This window comes from Haliotis asinina, chromosome 2, assembly GCF_037392515.1.
Source record: "Haliotis asinina isolate JCU_RB_2024 chromosome 2, JCU_Hal_asi_v2, whole genome shotgun sequence".
In the NCBI taxonomy this organism is placed as follows: Eukaryota; Metazoa; Mollusca; class Gastropoda; order Lepetellida; family Haliotidae; genus Haliotis; species Haliotis asinina.
In genome coordinates, this window is record NC_090281.1 from 17,312,655 (window position 1) to 17,337,892 (window position 25,238).

The following is a 25,238-nucleotide window of genomic DNA, read 5'->3' on the forward strand; positions in this document are numbered from 1 at the left end:
TATTTCAAATTTTAATGCTGATTTGATAACATAACAACTGATGTAATAATGATTGCAGCTTAACCAGGGAAACCAAATATTCATTGTGATATTATTTAAACATGACTATTTTATCAACCCTGTGATTCCTGAAGGGGAGTATGCTAGCTTGAACATGGCTGTACAATATTGTCTTGTCTTGCAGATACCGAGCCCGCAGTAAGAAGCTTGGTGTGAAAGGGACAGGATTGATGCCCACATTTGCTGCCCTGAGCCCAAAGGAGAAGGCAGAGCTTGACCAGGTGACCAAGGTCACGAATGAGAAACTAGCCTCTTATTCAAAAGTAGCAGGCAATGTCAGCACAGGGAAGATCCCCAGTGAAAGCACGCCACCCAAGTGAGTGAACAATTTCCATCTGATTGGATTCTGTATGATGCTATTGTGTTTTGATAGTTCTTGAAGGTGATACTTCTAGTGGTTACGGACCACTCTTATATATTGAATTTAGAAGTGAACTCTGCTCTGTATGAGTTTCTATGAGAAACAGTGAAAAGTCTCAGATGGTTGAAAAATATCAGTAATTTGGATCTAGCTGAGCTTTGGTATAAACATGTATGCCCTTTTAGATATGTACAGGTCTTTCTAGTAAACTTGACTAACAGGTGAACATGGAAGTTGGGTAGCGAAGTGGACAAAGTGTTTGCTCATTTATACACATGCCTGGGTGTTATTAAGCACATACGCTTTCACCATGTCAGTGCCAACATCAGATGTCATTGAATATCTAATAATATTAAATCATTCCTGTTGTCATATATATTTCCCTTAAGATTTCAATTCCAGTACGTCTTGCCACTGAAGAGTAAGGCTATGAATATGATAATTTCAGACTGATTGCATCCACTGGTGTGACCTCACTGACACAATCCCTGAACACACTGTCAGTGTCACCCCGACAGCACCCACCCTCAGATCGGTCACCTGCCCCTCTTGGCCCCAACAGTGGGATACCCCGGGGCAATCCTACCCCAAGTGTGGCCACACCTGCACACTATCGCAAACCTAGTTTAGGAACTGGACCTGCTGTCAAGGAGACATTTTATCACACGCGTATGCCCCAAGGGGCCACTCGAATGTCACCCTATGAAATGCCATCAGTTGAAGGTAAGTAGTCGTATCATTCAGGGCAAAATCTCCTGTTTAAAATTCACCCATAATGCAGACACACATGTTTTTGATTCACGTAAAAGTGTCGTTAAACCTGTATATTCTACGCGAGTTGCCCATTAAGTAGACAAAAGCACACCAAGCATGTGTGTTTTTATCCCCCAACATGTACGGCGGGGATTATAGTCATTGACTGTGACTCAAATACTGTTCAGTATCATGCAACAAAACTAAGTAAATAAACAGCAGCTAATGTGGTGCCTTTAGCTATTTACAGATTTTTGTCATTTTCACTTTTCTTGATTTTAATGGAAACGTTTTGGACTTCAAGCTTGACTTAGACTTTAAATAACTGTCAGATGATTTGTTCTTTCAAATAATGGGGGAACTGGGCACAGGGGGGTGGATATGTCATCTTCTGATGATTCTTGTTTGATAGGTATGTGGTACTGAGAGTGACCTTTTTCTCTAAACCCTTTAGTTTTGCTATAATGATTGAAAGTTTAATAAAAATTATCATAATTGAAAGGTTCGATGATAAACCCTCCGTATAACATGGCTCACCGAGGCCTCCAGAGAATGGCAGTTCCTCAAGGACACTATTCCATGATGCACTACGCCCAGCAGGATCCCACATGCAGCCCCTACGTCATGTGTGACCATCAGCCTCCTGCTCCACCACAGCACTACTGCAGCCCTCATGACAACACTTACGGAACATCTCTGCCGCCAACCTTTGACTATCCGATGTGCTACCAAGGTGTACCAGCTTCACCATACCAGTCACCATCAACAGGAAGTCCGTACCAGGTAAGGTGTCGCATTTTTCCTGATTGGTTTGCTCATGGTAAGTATAGGCATTGCTATTGCAATATTTACACTTTTCTATTCCATCTTGGTTTTTGGATGCTTGACAGTATCTTTAGGACAGTATTCAAAAACTCAGAGGAATGTTGTGAAACATGTAGCATTATAGCCTTCAACGTGAATTGCTGCTGTTTCAAGTATTGCTAGAGAGTATGATGGTGTTACATTGTATCCTGTGTCCCACAGATCAAAGAAACTTGAGAACCATTGCCTAAATGACAGCCTATTATTGAAAAATTGTTCTATTTTCTAAATTTCATTTGTTACCAATTTTTAAACATATATAACTTTGTAGTAATGATTTAAATGCCAAAACTTAGTTTCTTACAAATTTACAAAAAAATGACCTTGTTTCCCTTCCATGAGCTGTGGGATGACAGTCATGCGTCTTGTAATTTTTATCTTCAGCTTACCAATGTTATCGATTCTTTGATTCATGGTTAGTTATCATCATCACCTGCATTCAGTACAATCCTTAATTTGGTCTTCATATGATACATGGCACTGCAGATTCCTGTAAATCCTTGAATAGATGAAAATAAAACTTTCCACTTGTTTCAGGATAAATATAATCTTCGCAACAATGGTGACAACTGGTTTCTTGGAAAGTTAGCTTTTATTGTTTTAATGCAATTAAGCTGAAGCAACATTTCAGAAATTTCTCCCATTGAGGTGAAATAGGATTTGACAAATTGGATGAGCACAGTACAAATGCAGGCTAACAATATTAAACTCCTGTCATTGTTAAACCAATGTATGCCCTACTTATGTTATTGATCAGGCTGTTAGCCACTAGTCCAAAGCCTGAGTGTAGTCAAATATATTTTGGTCCTGGAGGCTTTACTAATATGGTTCACACATTAACACTGTGTTCTACTGAAGATGATAATACAGTCCCTCCTGAATTCTGCGGCAAATTTTAGCAAATTCTGTACCCTATTTTTCAATATTCTGCAAAACATTCTGCGGTTAACACATTTGGGAAAAACAACAAAAACATTATACAGACCTTCATAGTTTAATTCTCAAACACAGATATAAAGTTAAGTCGACAGTACACATGACATCTTGAGTAAGTTTGATGACAAAGCACCAATACCTTTTTCTGTGTTTGAGAATTCGTAGCTTTGATGGAGACGAACTGCTACCGGCTTCATGCAAATAATTCTATATTTAAACTATATCTGAAATAATTTCAATTTTCAGAATGATCGATTTTGAGAACATAATTACAGTGTCAAATTCATATAATATTATTTGAAAGATGCCCAAAGCTTACTTTATTAATAAAGTATCTTTAATCATGATTATTTTAAAAATGTTGTCACAGTACATGTTAGTCTGTTAAACAGACCCTGAAGTAAATATATCCAAGAAAGCCCATGCAAGTTTAGAAAACGTGGCAAGTCTAGATTTCCTTAGCAGAAAAATGAAGAAAGTCTCAGGGCTCCATTTCATTTTATTTATTTTTTTCACTATGAATGTTTTCTTCAGTCAAATATGTTCATTTCAGAGGCTAGTTGTTAGTCTATACTTGTCAATTCATTTTGCATATAACCGATCCTACTTTTTACATTAACTCAACTTCATTTCGGCTGTCAGTTTTCAATCAATTTTAAAAATAAGCAAATTCCTTGGCAGAAAAGTGGCAAATTCTGCACGGATTCTGCAAGAAAATGCGTTTTCCACGGACCTGACGTTTTTCTGCATGGAATGGTAAATTTCCGCAAATTTTCTGCAACCACGGAATCGGGGAATCCTGGAGGGACTGATAATAACTAACGGACTCAAAAGTTTTTTTCAGATTGCATCAGTGTCATCATTATTGATTTTTAATTACTGAACAGAAAAATGTATAAATATCTGAAGAAATCATGATGAAATCATATCCATACTAGATGAAATCATACACATTTGAAATAATTTATCAAACGGTTCCAAGTCAGTTGTTTTACAGATTTTCAGTAATGTTTGAATAGAACTGGTCATGACTGTGTTTTAGAGGAAATACATTTGTCAAACCCTGTTTAATTGTGTGGAACATTGTTTTATTTGCAGTATGAAATTCATTTTGTAACATGACAGTACTGAGTAATTCCTCTGCCTTTCTATTCAAGGATTTACTTAAAGCTCATATCAAATTTCTACATACAAGTCCAGAACATTTGATTATGTTCAAAATAGGAAATTGTTGAAACTGGGATAAAAGTTGATAATTAAATTTCTTGTATGTTGAAATATGATTGCCTCATAAATCTTCATGATTTATTCCTTATCATCTGTAGGAATCTGAAACATGGCTTTAGTCTTGAAGTTTGTCTATATATGGGTTTTAATGCCCATATTGTATCTTGAAGAGGATACTTTTTATAGGTTGGTGTTGAAAAGTTGCTCTCTGCTTGTCAAGAATTAGGATGAGAATGTTGTCTCAGGACAGCTGAATCTATGGTCTGTGTATTTTGTTCTCAATTTAGACCTGAAAAGTGTCATCAAATAGATGCTGATATGAATACCCATAACTTATAGCCAAAGAATTTTAGGAAGATTGGCTAACAGATTGGATTGATATGCCATGATTACCTAGTTTGATGGAATTCAAATGTTATGCAACAAGTTCTGACTCATGTCAGTGATCTGTGGAATAAGTCTGCTTATAAGTTGTTCATTGTGGTGGTGATACACAAACAGTTGTTTGCCATTTGACCTGAAGCTTTATCATCATATCACTCTAAACTTAGTTGTATGATTTCAAAAGTCATATAATCTCTTAATGGGGCAGGATGTTAAGTGGTTATATTAAGTATCTGGATGCTCAGCCGTACCAAAAATGAGAGAGGCCCTACAAACTTGCACATATTTCCCTTTGAAGGATTCAGTCTGACAGATGGTGCAGAGGCAGGTTTCTCAATGTTGATGTTGGAGTATTGATGTACGTTTGCTTTACCATATTTGACAATAAATTATTTTGAGGCAACAACAATTGGAGGTGAATCCCATGGTAACTGTGGCTGTGGTGCATAATAGTACTTCTCATGGCAACCATCATGCGATGTTTTCTTGTAACCCCTTGGATGAGGCTCTTGGTTCACAGTTGTCCACTTTCTGGTTACTGGAAGAGGTTTTAACTATGTCCCTCAGTCACTACACAAAAGCAAGAGTGAACAGTATGTAACAGCAGTGTATCAGATCAGGTTAGGGGCTGTTAGTGTAAGGACAGACAGGTTTAGAGTTAAACAGGAATCATGAATCTATGTTGAATGTTCTCTATAGCAAAGGATGTTCGTTATGTTGGATGATGTTCTCTGTGTGTGTAGGGCCATGGCTCACCATGTGTCATTTCTTTCAGAATTACAACAGTTACTTTGTCCAGTGTGGGCCAACTGCGGTTCACGGCTTAAATGTTGTATATTACCCCCCACAATCCCACTGTCCAACTCAAGGGTCAAGGGTCATGACCCACATGTCCCCTGACCCTGGCTCCCATCCACTACAAAACTTGCATGTTCAGTATAGCCAGGAAGGTGTCAACGATGACAAGTACAACGACTTAGACGAATCAGGGGATGCCACGCTCTAACAGATATCCGCGTCACCATGTCCAGTTATTTCATTAGTGCATTCTTATGGTGGAAAAGACAGATGCATAGTTATTACCTCTGAAATTCATTTCAAATGAGAAATGAAGCACCTAATGGAAGGCGGTTGAGCCTGTTAGTACTATGCTTATGATTAATCATAAGGACAAATATCATGTATGGTTGAATTTGCAGTTACAGACATTTGCCCCCAAATCTACTGAAATACTTTCTCTGATATCTTTTATTTTTTAGATATTGTGTATGATGTTTGTGATGCTTAAAATAGGGATGAACAATAGCTGCTTGTGAAATTTGTACATTCATTCATTGTACATTACATTATGTATATATATGCTTGTTTAGTTTCTTAAAGCAAGTGGTTGATAATATATCTACAAATTTTCTATTCCTTTCATTCCATCTTCTATTACAATCATGGTTGCATCAAATATTTTGCCATGTGTGTTCTCTTAAAAATATTCATACATGTGAAAATGATTTTGAAAAAGGTATAGGAATATGTATTTATGATTAGTGCATCGTGTCTGCAACAGGAGCCTTTGATTAAGAGCTAAATGTACTGGTATGAATAAGCATATATACATGATGTGTAGACTTTTCGAGGTATTAACTTGGTAAAGTTTTGCATCAAAACACCATTTCTTGTTCATATTGAAACTTCCTGATCAGTTTTGAGGGATTTAATGGTCGAGACATTTTTTAAGATGTCTCACATAGAGTGAGTTTGAGACATGCACTGTGTTTGAAACTCAAGTAATATTTCATCAGTTTTCTGGTGGAAACAACTTATATTTGTTTCATGAAACAGAAAATTCCCATACTGGGAATAAATACTGCTAGTAATTCAGTAAGGGAGTTGGGCAACTAACTGAGACTGAAGGCATGTTCTTCCTTTGGAAGGCAATGGTTTTTCTATTTGAAGAAAATCAAGAAGTCAATAATTTTATACAAATAGACATTAGGTGTCAAGATTGTTTTACTGACTGTCCAGTTCATTGCATCTATTACTTGGCTTTATATTCCGAGGATAATTTTCATCAGAGTATAGGTTGTACATAGCATGTGATTTCTTTATAATCATGACAGATTAATGATTGAACTTGTACAGAGAGGTTATAATTAAAACTATATTATTCTTAAAAAATATCGTAATATTAGATATATCTATTTGCATGCTTTTGATTCATTTTGTAATAAAATGTGTAAAGGATCAAACAAATGTGGCTATTTTTTTGTGCAGTCGTTTTCTCCTGTTTTGATAATGCACCATTCCATTTTACCAAGCTGTCTCAAATAAGGACCGCAACAAGAATATTCACTTCCTGAGGCAGGATAGGAAGCTGTTGAGCTCTATATGTCACCGTGTCTACATAGCACAGTGTTAACTAGGGAATGGTTATGGAAAGTTGACAGTCTGATATGTGACAGTCACTTTCAGGGATTTTTCTAGACTTCAGGACCAAGTGTCCTTAATAGATGAAAGTGGAAAACCACATAATAATGTGCAAAATTAACTTTTGATTTAACTTTCCCACAGTCCTTATTTGTTTAAAAGTCCATTTTAATGTTTTATTGAGTACAAAAATGTAAAACTAAGTATCAAAGAATGAAGTCATGTGTTCACACTGGATTTAGTTTTTAGATGTTTGTTCCCTATTTTTAAAATCTGGATATGTTGATTTTAACATTTTTTATTTAGAGATTGTTAAGGCGTACGTGCGCATAAACTCTTTTTTATTTTTGTCCCGTTCAGATAACACATTTTATTTGATTTTGATCCTTGGTGTGTGAGAAATGAACCAGAGAGCGTTTAGATATTTAGCATAAGACTTTCGTGTCTTTAATGGAACCTCCACAACATCCATGTTGAATTGGAACCAAACTATGTCCTACTTCTCCAAGGTACACTACATGCGTGTATGCAGACACTGTACCTGCTTCTCTGATAACACCAGTCAACATTGCATGCAATAAGTCATGGTTATCACCTTACTGTTGGAGACGACAAACAAAACAAATGTGAATGCCAATATGCATAAGTGAAATATGCACATGTAAACAAACCTTTCCAGCCAAATAAGAAACTGGTCGTAATTGTCAAGGAAAGGAAAAAATATGCATTGAGCAGATTGACTTGTTCCCAAGTAGCTATTTAAACAGCAAGAGGACCCGAATAGGAATGATTGGCATGCTGTTGTCATGCCTTTATTTCAAACCTGATTTTGATCCAGAATCCTGACAAATCGTGAGTATCTGTTGGTAACACCTGCCAGCAATGACCTACTTGCTGATGTACAACCAGTGTACGAAAACATAAACCATAGCTACGATCTGTGGTTAGTCCTGCTTGTTGTCATTAGCAATGAGGTAGGCTCACAGGTTTGGTGGGTTTTGCTAACAATTGTTTAGGTGAATGCAGTCTGTTTTAAAATGTTGAGATGAAGAATACATGCGTCTCTCCATCATCTTGTACTGTTGATCTGGCAAATATTGTTGATTGTGAGGTATTATGAGCAGCCAAACTGAGAAAGTTTAATGGCAGGATAGGATGTATGACAGTGTCACTAACTGACTGCTCCCTGTTGCCTTCGTGTTCAGGTCCCCATTCTGAAGAAATTGTGTGCTCCCAATAACGTGACGCCCAACCAAAAGCTGGGAATTTAAAGAAACAGACTAGAGTTCTTTTGAATTTAATTAGAGCCTGAATAAATCATGTCCTACATTTTTCCACTCTTGATTGTGTGTGTTTGTGGATGGATGACTTGTGTGTGTTTTTTGGTGTGAGTGTCTGTGTGTGCATGCAAGCAAGACTTCATGTGTGCGCTTGTACATATTTTGATGAATTTAGAAACTACTTGGAAAATTAGGAATGATTTATTTGGGCCAAGAATTTTTTAGTTCTCTTTGTTACTTAGTCTAAGTCTTAATCAAGAATTCCCTGGTTTTTGTTGGGAAGAAAAGTTCTTCATTATTGGCCTTTGAGTGAAGATATGATATCCATCAGTGTTAGCACAGAGAACATTGCTGTTATGGGAAGTGTGTTTACAATGAAAGAAAATTTTAAATTTGGATATTTGATCATCTTCTCGTCAACAATTTTGAAACATTGTTAGAGGACTTTTTTTTAATGTATTTTTGTTAGCAAATGAATAAGAGGCTGTATGAAACTTTGTATTTATGACATCCTCTGTAATCTTTGAACACACAACCAAGAAAACTCATATAAACTATAAGTTGTAATCTTGGCCCTGAGGCTTCCAATTCTGAAGTGTCTTGAAACATCTTCTATGCTGCAATGCTTCTCAGAACAAAGTGGTAGTCTCTGGTTGCCTGAACACAGGGGTAGCAGCGGCCGATGTGCGGTCGTATCTAGAACTCTTTCAGTGTCAAGGATGATTGGTCAGCGAATTATTATCCAGCGAATGCGGCCGGGTGACAGCAAGTGAAATGACCATCCAGTCAGGTCAATGGTTAATGCCTGAACGTGAGGTATTTTCTTCAAGCAGTTTCTATCCTATCACAGTAAATATTCAACGTGATGATGCATGCCTAAAACATCCTAAATGAGTGTACTCAAATACATTGATGTAGTTTAGTGGGTATCTGTACATTGTAGTCCTGGAAAGTGGAATCATCAAGTGACGGGTTTCCACTCTATGCTTGATGCATCCTGCTTCCCTGACAACTAATTATACCTTTTGATTGTTTGGCGTTGCTTTTATTTGAAATTGACTTTAAATTCTGCTCTTCCCTTGTGCCTCTTGAGTGACTTTTTAAAAGGATTTAATTGACATATATTCTTGCTTTTTAGCAAGCTTTTTATAATTTTGTTTGTTAATGTGTGTATGATAAATTATATGTCGAAAATCAGTGTTTTGTAAATGTGAATATAGTACCATCTTTTTGATGGATAATGGAAGATGGCTTGAAATGTTGGTGCTAAGCAGAAAGTGTGGAAAATATGGTGAAAGTTAAATGTTTCAAGGAGGCAAATAAAACATAAATAAACTTTTCCCCATTTGGCTAAAAAGGTTTACTTAACAAAATGTTTTCAATCCCATAGCAAACAGCCTGTAGTCAGTGTGCTCATGGTGTTTTTGGGAAGCAGAGTTGTCAGGCTTGGCATCTCTGAAAGTTTTGTATCATATACCTGGGTTGTTCTGTTCATTGCATCAACACATATGTTGTTGAGTGAACTTCAAAACGTTATTGTGAGTCCCAAAAATACCATGTTGTGGCTGCTGTAGTCTGTTTTGGTTCTCAGTCCCACCCTTTCAAGCTGCCTGGAGTTAGGGCTATATCACAAGGCAAGATCTTGTTTCAGCTCCAACAAGTTGGGGAAGGCTGTTTCAGAATTCCGTGTGCTTTCTTGTTGTTCTACCAGGGTAACCAGCAGTCACTGACTGACCTCCATAGACGTCGGAGTAACATTATTGCACAGCTTCATCCAAATACAACATGTGCTTCTGGCAAAGGGCGATCCTTGGATAATCAGCCGACTTTCACCACCCCAGGTTTGAAGAAGCAGCCATTCGTTGAGGACCGTCCTCGAGCCTCATCAGATATGATCAAGTCTGTTGCCGACACCTATGTAGCAGCCAGAACTATGTTCTCCCTGGCCAGCTCAGGTTAGGATAAAAGGGGAATAAATGGCTTTGAGAATCTGATTCTTTTTGCATCCCTGATATATTCATTACATCTTGATTCTTTATCTCATCTTCTGGAAACCTTAATTTGATATCTACATTGTCAGGGATTTTGTATAGAGGCTACTTGTTTTTGTTTTGTTTATTGTCATTTAGAAAACCAGATACATTTTCAGTTTTTCTGTGAACCCCATGCAACAGTGTATTCATTGTGCAGTACTTATTTTACTCATTTGTCTTTTAAAAATCCCTCATTCCTAATTCTCAGAAAGGTTTAAGAGTTAGTATTGCAGTTTTGAAAGGTTACAGTTCTCATTATGTGGAATAATTCATGCCTAGAATTGTATCCAAACATTTACAGAATTAGCCTTAGCATTGGAAACATGAGAAAAGTGTATATCTATTTTTGCCAACACTGTTGTTGAAATCAGTCACTGCAAGTCTGTCTGTTGGTAACAATGGAAACAATGTTGGAGGCAGGTATGATGATTTGATGTTTCTTTTAGGTTTGCTGCCTGAAACACAGTACAGTTTAAGCAGCAACTATGTGCCCTGGTCTAGTGAGGACAGCTGTGACAGCAGCGAGAAATCAGAGTCTAAGGCATTCTCAAAGGCTGACTGGTATACTAACGAAACAGTAAGTTATAAAACCTGCTGATGGAGCAGTATTTACTCATTCATTAATTAGAAGGGAGACATTGGCTTCATTCTCCACATATGTACAAATGTTTCCTTATCCTGACTCACGCTTATTGCTTATCTCCTCTTTCCTGGCGAAGGTAGTGGAACACCTGAAATCCCTTGAAGTTCCTTTCTAAAAGAAACGGATGTAAAATACACTCACCCACGTATAGCCTCCCGTTTCCTGCACAACCGGTCATGTGATCTGCCATGTTCTTCACTCTCTCCTTATCACCTGACGAGGGCGGCTGGAGTTACCTGGAGTCTCCACTATGGCAATAAGTTTTTCAATTATGTCAGTCCTTTAACAATATTTATGTTGTATGCGGTATTTGGTTTATGTATATGCATCACAATTTGTTATTTGTCATTATTGTGTGTTGATATAGCACATAGTTCGTCAACCGAGACTTAGTCTCAGTTGATGAAATCATGTTTCAAGTGTAAATTATGGCTGTCAGCGGTTGACCCACTTTTAGTTTATAAGCCCTTATGTTCTTCCACTATTTGCTGTGAATTTTACAGAAATGTATCTTTCAGAATTTATTGTATAAATTCGTTCTTTTCACACGCGTGCGAGGGACAGGCAATGTTGACTTTCATTAGTCATGTCTATTCTGATGATTTAGCTTCGGGTAACTGTATTTTTTTTTATTAACTGCCAAATTTCGTTTCAGTTATCAGTCAGGCATGTCCCCGGGGTTATACCTTGGGTCCAGTGAGTCGTCCCCTAGAAGAGTACTTCATAGGGGACGGGGCTGTCGCAGCCTAGGAAGTCTAGATCACCATTGTCACCAAGTCATCTGCAATGAAGTCATCTCAGAATCAACAATCTTCCATGAAGAAGTCCTGTGGTGACGAGATCGTCCCTCTACATGAATGACATCTACGATGAGCTTGGAAAGGTCTCTACGAGTCAGCCATGACGGCACTCAACACAGTCGTTCGACGCAGACGCCTTCATGCAACATGAGTTTTGAAGTCATGTTGAAGAAGAATGAAGACTACTGTGTGAGCACTCAACTAGATCTGCACTCACTCAAGAGGATGTAGAGGAGGTGCATGCTCAGGAGGATCCTCATCATCGTCCTTATCATCCCGTCACAGTCCAGAGAGAGATCCACCTACGTCGAGTGAGTGCGCCCGCACGGACGAGTGAGTGAGCCAGCACGGATGAGCGCACTCACGGGTCTACTCGTCAATGAAGAAGATCTTCATTGTCGAAGGTGCCTTCAGCACTCGTCGTCCTGTTCAGATCTGGACTCACATAAGAAGGATCATTGGCATCCATCGAATGTGTCGCGAGTGCGCACTCATGGAAGGATGGAGGCTGATACTACCAATCATCATTTCCCGAGGAAGCCCTCTTTTTGGACTCGGAAGTAACTTCGTGGATCATGAATGGTCTGGACTTAGTCTCACCATCCAAGGGTTCCAACTAACCCAACACTTTTAGGATGAAGAAGGAAGACATGCATTATCTACGGCATTCAAATCAGCATCCAAGTTTCAACAACAATATATGCCACCTTTCAATGCTCGTCGCTTCCCTCTTCACCATGTGGAGCCCTCCATCAGGGCACCAGATATAGACGAGGCATACAAGATCATCAGCAGCCCCCGCAATGACCTTACAAGATAGACGACATTCGGACGGGCTCGATTTAGACTTTCATCTGAAGTTCAGCAATCCTGCGAACGAGGAAGAGTGAATGTTCCTGTCAACTTTTGTCACTCAGAAGAAGGATCAGCAGTTTACATCTGAACACCTCGTCTCTACTGCGGGACTGAATCTACTCCCTCGACAAGATTGAAGAGGTAGCAAGGATGATTGCCAAGACTTGATGATGATCATGACACCTTGACAACCGTGCTCAAGCAGACAAGTCAGCTTTACACTAACAAGTCCAAGTTCTCCAGAGTCCAGAGAACAAGAGATAAGTTTAATAGTGTCCAGGAGGTAAATATTGAAGATCAGGGTCGGAACGACTGGAGTTTTCCACCCTCAGCCGTTCCCTTACAACCGTCTCCAGTGGGTGAATGTCTTCAACTCGACTGGAAGAAGTGTGGAATTCTCAAAGATAAATACGTCACAAAAATTATTTGAGATGAAGGCAACATACCACTGCAAACTACACCTCCGATCACAAGAGATGACGTTATTATCTTCGTTGTAAAAATTCTGACACATCTACCTGGAAGACAATTTGTCTACATCACCTTCAAGTGGTGAAAGTTTTTTCGCGTGCTATACTCATCTAGACACGTGCTCACCAAACAGCATGGTTACGGACAAACCTAAATGCTAGCAATGGTATCACCGTTTGAACAAGATGTCATGATGATCAGTTATCTGCTACACCGGGGACGTCACGTCTGCAATCTCATTGGTCCCCCATAGACAATCCCCTGTAAAGAAAGCCAGTGATGTTACATCTACAATCTGATTGATCCTCGAGAGACAACGCCCTGCGCAGAATGTGATGTTATTTTTCCAGTGTTAGGAAGTCGTCTACATTTGACCTACAGTCATTCAATGATGGACAGATGTCGTTCACACACTAGATTAGCAGTCTACAGTGTCTTTTGATTGTTCAGACGGCAGAGAGATCTTCTGCAGCAGACTCAACGTTGCCTATCAGGAGACATGCAGCAATGAATGGCAGACTTCCTTGGAATGTCAACACGTTCAGTGTTGATGATCTGAAGACTAAGAATGATGCATCTTCACGGCATACAAGCCCATCATGGGAGAAGTCAACTCAGTCTACAATTGGACTTCACTATAAGGCTACTAACTCAGTTGGATGACTTGAGAATTTCAATCCTCAGGATTTGATTCATCGCTGCATTGAGATATATCGCTGCCTCTCTCTCGCCTGCAAGCAAAACCGCAGAGAGGTTACGTAACTCTGCTGCCAGAGCCCTACGGTGACGTCATAGAAGGAACGATTTCCTGTTAAAGGTATAGAAAATGTGTAGGAAGCTCGTTATTTTGCTGATTTCTCGACGTCACCAAAGACATGCCGAATTGTTGTGTTGCAGTCAATTGTTCCTTGGAGTCGGGTGATGGTGTCACTATGCACAGATTTCCACCAGACTCTGTAGTTTGTGGTTAAATTGGTTGTTTGTGTGTGCGAAGTGAGCGTTGTGGAAGCCTGTGGTTTATACTAAAACAGATGGTCGCCCCCTACCACGCTTCCAGGATAGAAAATGAGTTCAAGTTTCATCGAGTTTGTAAAATCAAGACTGCTTACTACACATTGCTGACCAAAAGAATTTTGCATGGATATACCGCTTTTTTCCTCAGAAACGAGGTTGTGGTCAAAGTGACAATATCATCATAAGTAATATTATATTGACCCCTTATATTGACCGATACCAAGAGTGAAATTGTTATGTTATAAGCAATGCCATGTAAAATCCTAATGTCCATCAATAAAATACATATTTTACTACCAGTAGAAAGTAATTTTGATTTTGTAAGTCGGTGAAAACAAACTTAAATAGCATTCATCCTCAGACAGCGTGCCGCCATTTTTGAAAATCGTGAAGTCACAGGCTAAAGTCTGTTAGAATTATTGTGATTATGATTTGTTCTCATCAAGTTAGAAAATCAAAACTACTTTTTACTGGTAGTTAAATATGCATTTGAATAATGGCCAAAAGGATTTTGCATGACACAACTTTTAACATAAGGACTTCTTCCAAGGAAGCATGGTGGGGGTCGAAGTGACATTTATATTGCAAGCAATGTTACATTGACCTCCACCTCACTTCCAAGAGTGAAATTGTTATGTTATAAGCAGTGTCATGTAAAATCCTATTGTCCATCAATAAAATACATATTTTACTACCAGTAGAAAGTAATTGTCCTTTTGTAAGTTGGTGAAAACAAACTTAAATAGCATTCATCCCAAGACCGGGCACCGCCATTTTTGAAAATCGTGAAGTCAAATCCATTTGTATTAATGAGATTATGTATACGTTTGTTCTCATCAAGTTAGAAAATCAAAACTACATAAATATGTTTTGGAATCATTACCAAAAGGAGTTTGCATGACACAACCTGTGACATAACCTAAGTGAGGTCGGGGTCAAAGTGAAAATACTGCGCGATAAATTTCTTCACTTGCTAAATTTTCTTGGTTTGTAACGTTCACTCTCCAGTATGTAAACACTTGTCAATCTACGTCTTTATACTTGGTCTCATAATCCTAATTACTTTACAATCATACTTGTATGCATTTTGAAACTTAATAAAAAGAAGCGATCTGCGAATGTATAACAGGAATGTAATATGTAGACATTTCATAGTTTGCCTATATGAATCATAATTCGCACGCATGCCCAAGTGTATGTCGTCTGCATCATTACACTTAACGACGAAAACAATGATTCTGTTGAAAGCTACGACAACTTATTAAAAACAAAAATGCAAATATTAAAATTAAAGTTATAGGAGAAATGTCAGGCTATTACCTTCTTCGAGGAATGTATCCATCAATATCCACAAAAACAAGTGATATGTAATTCATCTGCAGATTTCCCAAGTGATGTGTCTTTTAACAGTCTAATATATGATAACGTGATGTATCGTTTCAGGTTTTTCACATTGCTGTATAGTTTCATTGGTTACCCAAGATAGCACACCTGGCAACTAATTGCATAATGTGTGTCATTCTTTTTGAAAAGTTATTTAGTTAGCCAATAATGATCAATCAATCAATGTATTGGCAGTTAATCCTTTGAAAGAAGGATGTTGTTGTACATAGACACAGACACGACAGAGTGTATTCAGTATAGATTAGTAAATGTACATACATAAACACTACCTTAAATCCCCATAAAACTAATTAATCAATCAGCTTGTTATCGGTTAATCCTTTGATCGATTCAGACAAAAGAAATGCCAAATGGGGGCCTTTGTCGGGTAATCTAAGTGGCGTTACCACTAATTATACCTGTTATAAATTCATTAACTGAGCATCAAGTGAATGATGACAAATACCGTGTAGGTTTATACCACCTAACACGGATTACAACCTAGCGACACCAAGTGATTTTGACAGAATCATCTATGAAATCAAGGGTTGTAACTCAAAAACTAGGCAAAGCAGGAGACAAAACTAAATGATAGTAGATTGTGAGAACATATAGCTTTCATTTTTCCCAAACCTGTACACGAAATAGTTTAACCCCTGAAATGTAGATGAATACTGTACAGACCCTCATTTCTATACCCACTATTACGTCATGGAGACGCGCTGCTCTGATTGGTTGAAATTTCGTTTGCGGCTGAGAATTTTGCACTGTTGACAAAAAGGTCAATTTAAGGTAAATAAAGATCAAAATGAGCAGTTTTAATGACAAGGTTTCATTTATAACGATGTCAGCAAGTGATTTTGCATTTGTACCCTATAAGAGTATATGTAACCTTTAAAGTTAGAAGATCAACATCATGGGATCTAAACATTGTACTTCAACATCTCACAAGTGATGTGTACGAACCGCTTGATCGGATCTCATTTGAACTGCTAATTCAGAAGACACTGTTTTTAACGTGCCTTAGCTACAGCTGCAATCATGTCACAAATTCATGCTCTAGATGTGAACCGCACAAGCTTTGATGCAAATCATCAGAAGACAGCTCATCTGGCTCTATGATGAGATATTATTGCAGAAAGTCAACTGCTGGTCAGCTGGATAAACCATTCCACATACCGGCATTATCTACAATCCTGAAACCTCATGATACTCAAGATTTATCATTATGTCCAGTCAGAGCATTGAAGATATACATCGTACGTACCAAGTCTAGAAGGCAACATTTCAAGTGCTTGTTTATCCCTATATCCACTGAGACACCTACGGAAGTATCCCGCAACACTATCTCAGTGTAGATCAGAGCTGTTATATTGAGAGCCAAGAAAGCAGCAGGATTGGATCCTCTGTGTGCCTCCAACCCACACAAAGTCAGAGTCTTCGCCTCTAATGGAGGGCTGTTTTGGAAGTCAAACACAGTGTTTGCCAACCATAACCACAGAGACATAACCACAGAGGACGTCTCTGGCACTCATCTGTTTGGGCCTCTTGTTGCTCAGCAACTAACAGTTCTTCGAAGGCGCCGAGTTCACTCACCTGATTTATCAAGTGACTTGTGGAAGCCAGACACTCTGCGGAGTATAATGGTGGAAAGTCCATGTGCACGTCCTAAACAGACTAGCATGAGTGATTAGGACCCTGTACTGGTAATGAAGAGACTTGTACATGAAGAGAGGTCGCAACCAGTCTTGATTACAATATCTTGACATTTAGTTGCATCTGAAACTAGCAGGAAGCTAGTTACTTTCGATGTCACCACATTCCAGTCAATGAAGCTTTCTGCTGAAGATAAGTTCGACTGGATGTGATGCCCCCAGAATCTACAATGAATATTAGAAGAGCAGGACTGAATTATCGCTGTTACAAGTTCCCGTTTGGGGGAAAATTATCGGAATCCAGCGTGGCCTGACCCAACACCGTTTCCTTCGGATTCTGTAAGCAATAAGCAAGAGTCTGGATAAGGAAAAATATGTAATTTTCTGAATAAAATTGATATTTTATACTTATCCTGACTCATGACAAAAGCCCTCCCAGCCGCCCCACACAGGCATGCTGAATTACTTAATTCTTGTGTCGGGCGATGTACAATGAGAGAGTAAAGAGCAAGGCAGGTCACATGGGAAAGGGGAGGCTATACGTGGGTGAGTGTATTTTATGTCCGCTTCTTCTAGAAAGGAACTTCAAGGGATTTCAGGTGTTCCACTACCTTCGCCAGGGAAGAGATAATCAATAAGTATGAGTCAAGATAAGTATAAAATATCAGTTTTAGTCAGAAAATTACATAATGTGAAACCCACGTGATAATGCTGATGTGTAAAACATACTTACTTACTTGCTCATTTTAGCCAGAAAGAGCTTTAAAGAATGAATAAACTCACATTTTTTGTACTCTTTTAACCTTTACATATGGAAGACTTGTGGTTGATCTTAAGCAGAAAACCAAAGTCATTCTTTATAAATACGTGGTTAATTAATACCGAGTGATTTAAAGTTGCCAAAAAGTTGATTACCTCGCTCTTGCCTGCCAACAAAACCATTGACAGGTTACGAAACTCGCTAGAGCAATGCCAGTGATGTCAAGTTAAGAAGGATTTTGAGTTTGTTGTATTTAAAATGGGTAAAAAGCTCATCAATTTGCTGATTATTACATGTCAACAAACAAATACTGGATCGTTAGGTTGCCGTCAAATTCGGTCTTGGGCAATTGTTTCACAATGCACTGATTTCCATGTGATCCCTCAGTTCATACTAAATGTGTTGTTTGTGAGGATGAAACGAGTGTTGTGGAAGCCTATACATATTAAGGCGGGTGGTTCGACTCCTACCTCGCTTCCAAGATGCTACTTATGTTTGGTTTCATTGACTTAAAAAATCAAAATTACTTCCTAGTTGTAGTAAATGAGAGATAACCAAAAGAATTTCGCATGACACGGCTTGTCACATAATGATTTTGTCCTTGGAAGCGATTGAGGTTGTTGTTGAAGTAATAGCATTATATTAACACCCACCTCGCTTCCAAGAGTGAATTTGTTATGAGTAATGTCATGCAAAATCCTATTGTCTATCAATCAAATACATGTTTTACTACCAGTAGAAAGTAGTTTTTGTAACTTGGTGGGGAGTAGTTAAGATTTTGTGACTTGGTGAAAACAATCCTAAATAGCATTTATTCTCAGACTGGTGGATGTTTGTGACAGGGTGCTGCCTTTTTATCCCCCTGTCATGTAGTGCGGGGGGATATAGTCGACGCCTCCATCCGTCCGTAATCATTTTGTTTCTGGAGCAGAACTCAGAAACCGTTCAATATTTTTAGACCAAATTTGATAAATATAGTAATCTCAGCCTATGGTTGTACCTTTTGCTATTTACAGATTTTTGGCATTTATATTTATTTTGTTTTTCCGTGTTCTGTGTCTTATGTTGGGGTGGGCTTCGTTTCCGGAGCAGAACTCAAAAGCCGTTCAATATTTTTCTGCAAAACTTGGTAGATATATCAGTCAGAAGCTGAAGTGGTGCCTTTTGCTATGTACAGGTTTTTGTGATTTATTATTTTCTCGGTTTCCATGGAAATGTTTCAGACATAGTCTCAAAATGGAGGGATGGGCTTCGTTTCCGGAGCAGAACGCAAAAACCATTCAATGTTTTCTGCAAAACATGGTAGTTATATCAATCAGAACCTATAGTGGTGCCTTTTGCTACGTACAGGATCTTGTGATTTATTATTTTCTCGGTTTCCATGGAAATGTTTTGGACTTAATCCATTTCATATCTTTCAACAGATCTTGGCAGATATATGAGACAGATCTTGAAATTGTGACTTTGTTGGTCACAGATAAATGGCATTTATAATTTTCATGAATTCCATGGAAACAATTCAAACTTAGTCTGAAAAACAATGAGGAACTGTGAGATTATTTGTCCTTTCAAACATGTGGGGGCTGGGGGGGATATGTCATCTTCTGATGACTCTTGTTTTGAAATTGTAGTGTCACAGCCTGAACTCGGAATCAGTTGGATTATGGTTTGCTTTGATCATGATAAAATGATCAAAACTACTTCCTACTCATCGTTAAATATGTTTTTTAATCACAACCAAAGAAATTCTGCATGGCACTGCTTTAAACAGCGATAAATAACCATTATGATAACAAGCGATTTTGACAGAATTGTCTATGAGTTTTATATTGGAAAATAAGCAGTGCGGGTGACAAAACTAAATGGCAGTAGATTGTGAAAACATAAAGCTTTCATTTTTCAAAACAATTGTCATGATTGCAGACAAACCTATAAACAAGATAATCTACCTGCGGAATTATATATGAATACTACAGCAACCCACATAGGTATACCTCACATTACATCACGGCAATCAAAGGTCGAAATGAGTAGTTTTAATGACGGGATTTCATTTATAACGATGTCAGTAAATGATATATGTATTTGAACCCCCCTAGAGTATATGTGATCTATAAGATGATGTTATGCTTAAGCTCACATTTGAGTTGCTTCACCATTAACTATAGCCCCCTCCCATTCACCACTCACCATAGCTGTAAGTTTTTTACAGTCCCTTAACCAGATGATACCATCATTGTAGTACAAAGATAGTTTTGTTCAAGTGTACCTGTACTGTAGGTATGAATGTTTCTGCACTGTATACAGTCCTGGAGCCTTATGTCAAGTATTTTGATACCAGCAGGACATTGAGGTAGATGGGGATGATGAGGATGCCACAAAGTCACTGTTTAGCTGGTTTGAGGAGGAAACGTCCAGCAGAGTCCCATTGATGGATGAAGTGAGGTAAGTCACACAGGTTAGGGTCTGGTGGGGTAGTTCAGTAGTTTAAGAGTCTGTTCATCACAGGTTTGATTTGCCACATTTGATTTCCCTATGCCATGATGTTGCTGGAATATAGCTAAAAATAGCATAAAACCATAATCGCACAAACGCTCGTTTACTCGCTTTGGTCTGGAATGATCTTTGGATTGATGGCTTTTGACAACTATTGTTTATTGACCATTTCTTTCATTGACATTCATTCTTTATGACCAGTGGTCTGTAAATAATCAAATCTAGACCCTCCACTGCACTGATTGACATTGACTGATATACAGTGGGAGCTGTTGAAACTGGCATAAAATCTCAGTCCTGTCCATGGCTAATACATTTATCATTACTTAAAAGCTCTTCAATCTGGCAGCTTTGAATTCCTGATCTTGGCATGACATGAGCTACCTGAATATGTGTTTAGACAGTAATCAGCACATGGCATTGAAACTGTTGCAGATAAAGACAAAATAATCTTAGTTCTTCATGGATATACTTATACAAAAAAACTAGTGAGTTGACAAGTATCGTTGTGATACAACAATGTATATGAGAGTGACAAAGTTGGTTCATTGCTAGTCGGAGGTAACAGTGTCGGCTATACAATCTGGCTAAACCGGATTATTTCTTCAGTCCCAATCAGTACCAGTTTAGACAGTTTTCACTGTACTCGATAGTCACTGATAGGTTTGCATCTTTGAGATCAGGGGCAAGGTGGGTAGCCAGTTGGTTAAAGTGTCTGCTCATCACACTGAAGACCAGGGTACAATTCCCAACATGCAAAGCCCATCTCTCATGTTCCCTGCAGTGGTATTGCTGGATCATTGCTGAAAGGGGCATAAAACCATATTCGCTCTCTCTTTTAGGTCTTGAGAATAAAAGGATGGTCTTTGAAAAATGACATCGGAGAATCCAGCGTTCTTATTTGTCAGACATTACTATGGAATACATACATGTGACCATGATTTTTATAGATTGCAGCATCAGCAGAATAGGAAAATATTCATTTGGTCATGGTGGTATCCCAACTGGTTTATAATTTAGATTCACACAATCTGTAAATATTGTTGCAAATTGAGTATGTTGATTTAGGGAGCCAACAAATCTATTACAGTCATCCCTCACCATAGCGCAGGTCTTGGGGTCCAAGGATGACCCCATGTGTTATTAGACATCCATGTTATAGTACCTATTACATAATGTGGAACAAAGGCCAAGTAAAATCATATTTTCCAAGGACATAACAAAACTGCTATTTCGTGAACAAACTTCGAAAATGAAAACATATATATGTAGGGGAAACTTGTAATAAAAAAATCACTAGACATGATAACTTGATTGTTGTTCCTGTTATGCTACCTGTTATCAAGAATGTATATTCACGTGAATATATGTCTTTGCTGTTATTCAACTAAGCTGGAAATAGCGATCAGCTGTGCACAGATGTTTTGGTCCAATGTACCGGTGATTCAGGTAAACACGATCCGATAATATTACATCAAAGAACTTCTGTTTCATTATCAGAATATTTTACATATTAAGCAGTTATTGCAACAGATTATTTTACATTGCTATCTGGCTAGTATATAATGCATGTTTTCTGCAAACATATTTAACATAACAATGAACACAGGCTGTTACCTGTTTGGATGCATTTTACGTAAGAGACAGTTTGACAAGTCACCAATGATTTCCTGCCATACTTGCAACTTTGATTGTAAAAAACACAGTGTTAGTCATTTAATTGTTGAAAATGACTGCAATGAGTCGATAACACGGGTCTTGGAGTCCATGGAATACAAGACTGTAATCTGTTCATGATTGCTAAGAATAATGTGAAATTGGTGCTATCGTGGTAGGCTCAAAAAATGGACCCTCACGAATGTGGTAAACGGAAGTTATATGCGTATGGAATGAGGTAATGCCATTCTCTCAAGGTGTTTCCGTTGTTTCTGTCAACAGGTTTAATAAATAAGATTGGGATTGAATTTAATCAAATAAAATGTGGTTTCTGACACCATATGTTCTCGGATGACTGTTTTACTGCGCTAGAGCGCAGTGTGTTGCATCGCAGCAAATATTGTAAGTACTTGTCGTAAGTTGACTGATAGCATGTCTTGTCTTACATAAGTTACAACTACGATGTTGGTATGATTATTATTGAGAAAACCATCTGAAACACAATGGATACGTACAATAAACACTGTCAGTTGCCATCAGCACTGAATTTCAATAGTTTACGTAATTTATCAGAGTGCAACAGCGGATTTGTGGATGAGCTGTTTTTGATTTCATGAAAGGGTGTGATCATAGTTCAACTTTTTATCCCCCTGGCATGTAGTGCGGGGGTATATAGTCGACGCCTTGTCTGTCCGTCCGTCTGTCCGTAATCATTTTGTTTCCGGAGCATAACTCAGAAACCATTCAATATTTTTAGACCAACCTCGATAGATATAATGATCTCAACCTATAGGTGTGCCTTTTGCTATTTACAGAGTATTGGCATTTTTATTTTTTTTGTTTTTCCATGGTGTTATTTTGGTGTTCGTCTAATGGTGGGGCGGTCTTCGTTTCCTCCTTCTGGAGAACTCAAAAACCGTTCAATATTTTTCTGCAAAACTTTGTAGATGTGCCGCAGGCCCCAAAGTGGTGCCTTTTGGTGTTTACAGGTTTTTGTGATTTATTATTTTCTGGGTTTCCATGGAAATGTTTCGGACTTAGTCTCAAAAGGAAGGGATGTGGTTCGTTTCCGGAGGATAACTCAAAACCCATTCAATATTTTTCTGCAAAACTTGGTAGATATACCAATCAGAAGCTGCCATTGTGCCTTTTGCTAGTTACAGGTTTTTGTGATTTCTTAGTTTCTTGGTTTCCATAGAAGCGTTTTGTACTTAGTCTCAAAAGTGAGAGGTGTGTTTGGTTTCAAGAGCAGAACTCAAAAACTTCTTAATAAGGGTCAGTGTTACTTGGTAGATATGTGTGGCAGACCCCAAAGTGGTGCCTTTTGCTATTTACATGTTTTTGTGATTTATTGTTTTCTTGGAAACGTTTCGGACTTAGTCTGAAAGTCAAAATGGAGGGATGGGCATTGTTTCCGGAGCACAACTCAAAAACCGTTCAATATTTTTCTGCAAAACTTGGTAGATTTATCAATCAGAACCTAGAGTGGTGCCTTTTGCTACTTACAGGTTTTTGTGATTTATTATTTTCTTGGTTTCCATGGAAACATTTCGGACTTAATCTCAAAATGGAGGTATGGACTTTCGTTTCCGGGGCAGAACTCAAAAAACAATCAAAGTTTTTCTGCAAAACTTGGTAGATATATCAATCGGAACCTGAAGTGGCGCTTTTTGCTATTTCCGGGTTTTAGTGATTTATTAGTTTCTCAGTTTCCATGGAAACGTTTTTGACTTGCTCTCAAAAGTGAGGGGTGTGTTTCGTTACCGGTGTAGAACTCAAAAACTTCTTATATCTGTCAGTAAAACTTGGTAGATATGTGTGGCAGACCCCAAAGTGGTGCCTTTTGCTATTTACATGTTTTTGTGATTTATTGTTTTCTCGGTTCCATGAACATGTTGCTGACTTCGTTTCTGGAGCACAATTCAAAAACCATTTCATATCTTTCAAAAGATCTTGGCAGATATACAAGACAGATCTTGAAGTGGTGACTTTTTCTGATTACAGATATATGGCATTTATATTTTCCATAAATTCCATGGAAACAATTCAGACTTGGTATAAAAACACAATAAGTAACTGTCGGATGATTTGTCCTTTCAAATATGTGGGGACCGGGAGGATATGTCATCTTCTGATGACTTTTGTTTATGGGAGCCATGGACTGCCCCGAGGTTTAACTGAATCCGTGGTATCGTGAAGCGTGTTATTGCAAGGGATGACTGTAACAGATGTGGATATGTAAGACAAGTGTATAGATTGTGACTTCTTTTTGTACAACACGTGTCTGGGCCTCCTTTCACAAAGCCCTAAGGTGGTCGTAAGTCATTAAGGTGACCCTAGTGCAATGTTGAAGAATGGGAGTTAAGGTTAACCTTAGTTAAGGTTGCTTTGTGAAAGGAGCTCCTGGGCTTCTTCTTGCCTCTTCTTCAGATGATTTGTGATTTGAATATACCGTCCACATACTTGTCATATATATTCACCCGTTTCTAAATGCCTCTTAAGAATCTCATTTGTGGATATGCTAATAATGTACAATGACATTGTCGAATCCAGCTTTCTGATTGGTCAGATGGTACTTTCAAAGTGTGGATGTTTCAGTGGGGTCTCGAGGGTTCCGCTTCATTTGGATGACTACATCTCAGCGGATGACCAGACATTCATTCCATTTGATCCACCATTGGTATCCAGGTTTGGTCCAATCTCTAGACTGTCACGTTCCAAGTTCAAGAACACAGACCCAGTTCAGGTCACTGCTGATGAGGTGAATATAGCATGATGACAGCTGATGGAACAATGTTACTGGTTTAAGTTTGAAGACATGCTACATTGCTGAAGAATCTGTTTCAAAAGCAACCACGAGATCCCAAACCAATAATGAATCTGTTTCAAAAGCAGCCAAGAGACTCAAAATCATTTAAGAATGTGTTTAATAAACAGTCTTTGGATCCTTGATTCTCACTTTTTGAAATTGTATTTGCAGTAGATGCATATTTGTTCTTTAGTTTCACCGAAAATACATCTCTCTGATATTTCTAGGATTGGTAGGCTAGTCTAGTGGTTAAAGCGTTTCCTCCTCATGCAGAAGGGCTGGGTTTGATTCCCACATGGGTACTATGTTGGAGCCCATTCCTGATGTCCCCTGCTGTGATATTGTTGGAACATTGCTAAAAGCAGCGTAAATCCATC

General features: G+C 38.3%; 1 protein-coding gene across 3 annotated transcripts in view; it reads left to right on the top strand.

Annotated features, from left to right (window-relative positions):
* The window catches only part of LOC137273326 (roquin-2-like), a 49,730-nt gene that overhangs the window by 17,523 nt on the left and 6,969 nt on the right, over positions 1 to 25,238 (top strand). For 2 of the 3 annotated variants that reach the window (XM_067805912.1, XM_067805914.1), the window contains exons 8-14: positions 185 to 376; positions 870 to 1,144; positions 1,677 to 1,957; positions 9,998 to 10,241; positions 10,766 to 10,896; positions 20,242 to 20,345; positions 24,651 to 24,813. In XM_067805912.1, coding sequence (XP_067662013.1) covers positions 185 to 376; positions 870 to 1,144; positions 1,677 to 1,957; positions 9,998 to 10,241; positions 10,766 to 10,896; positions 20,242 to 20,345; positions 24,651 to 24,813 — 1,390 coding nt within the window. The remainder of the gene's footprint in view (positions 1 to 184; positions 377 to 869; positions 1,145 to 1,676; positions 1,958 to 9,997; positions 10,242 to 10,765; positions 10,897 to 20,241; positions 20,346 to 24,650; positions 24,814 to 25,238) is intronic. The other variant, XM_067805913.1, reaches the window with a different exon arrangement.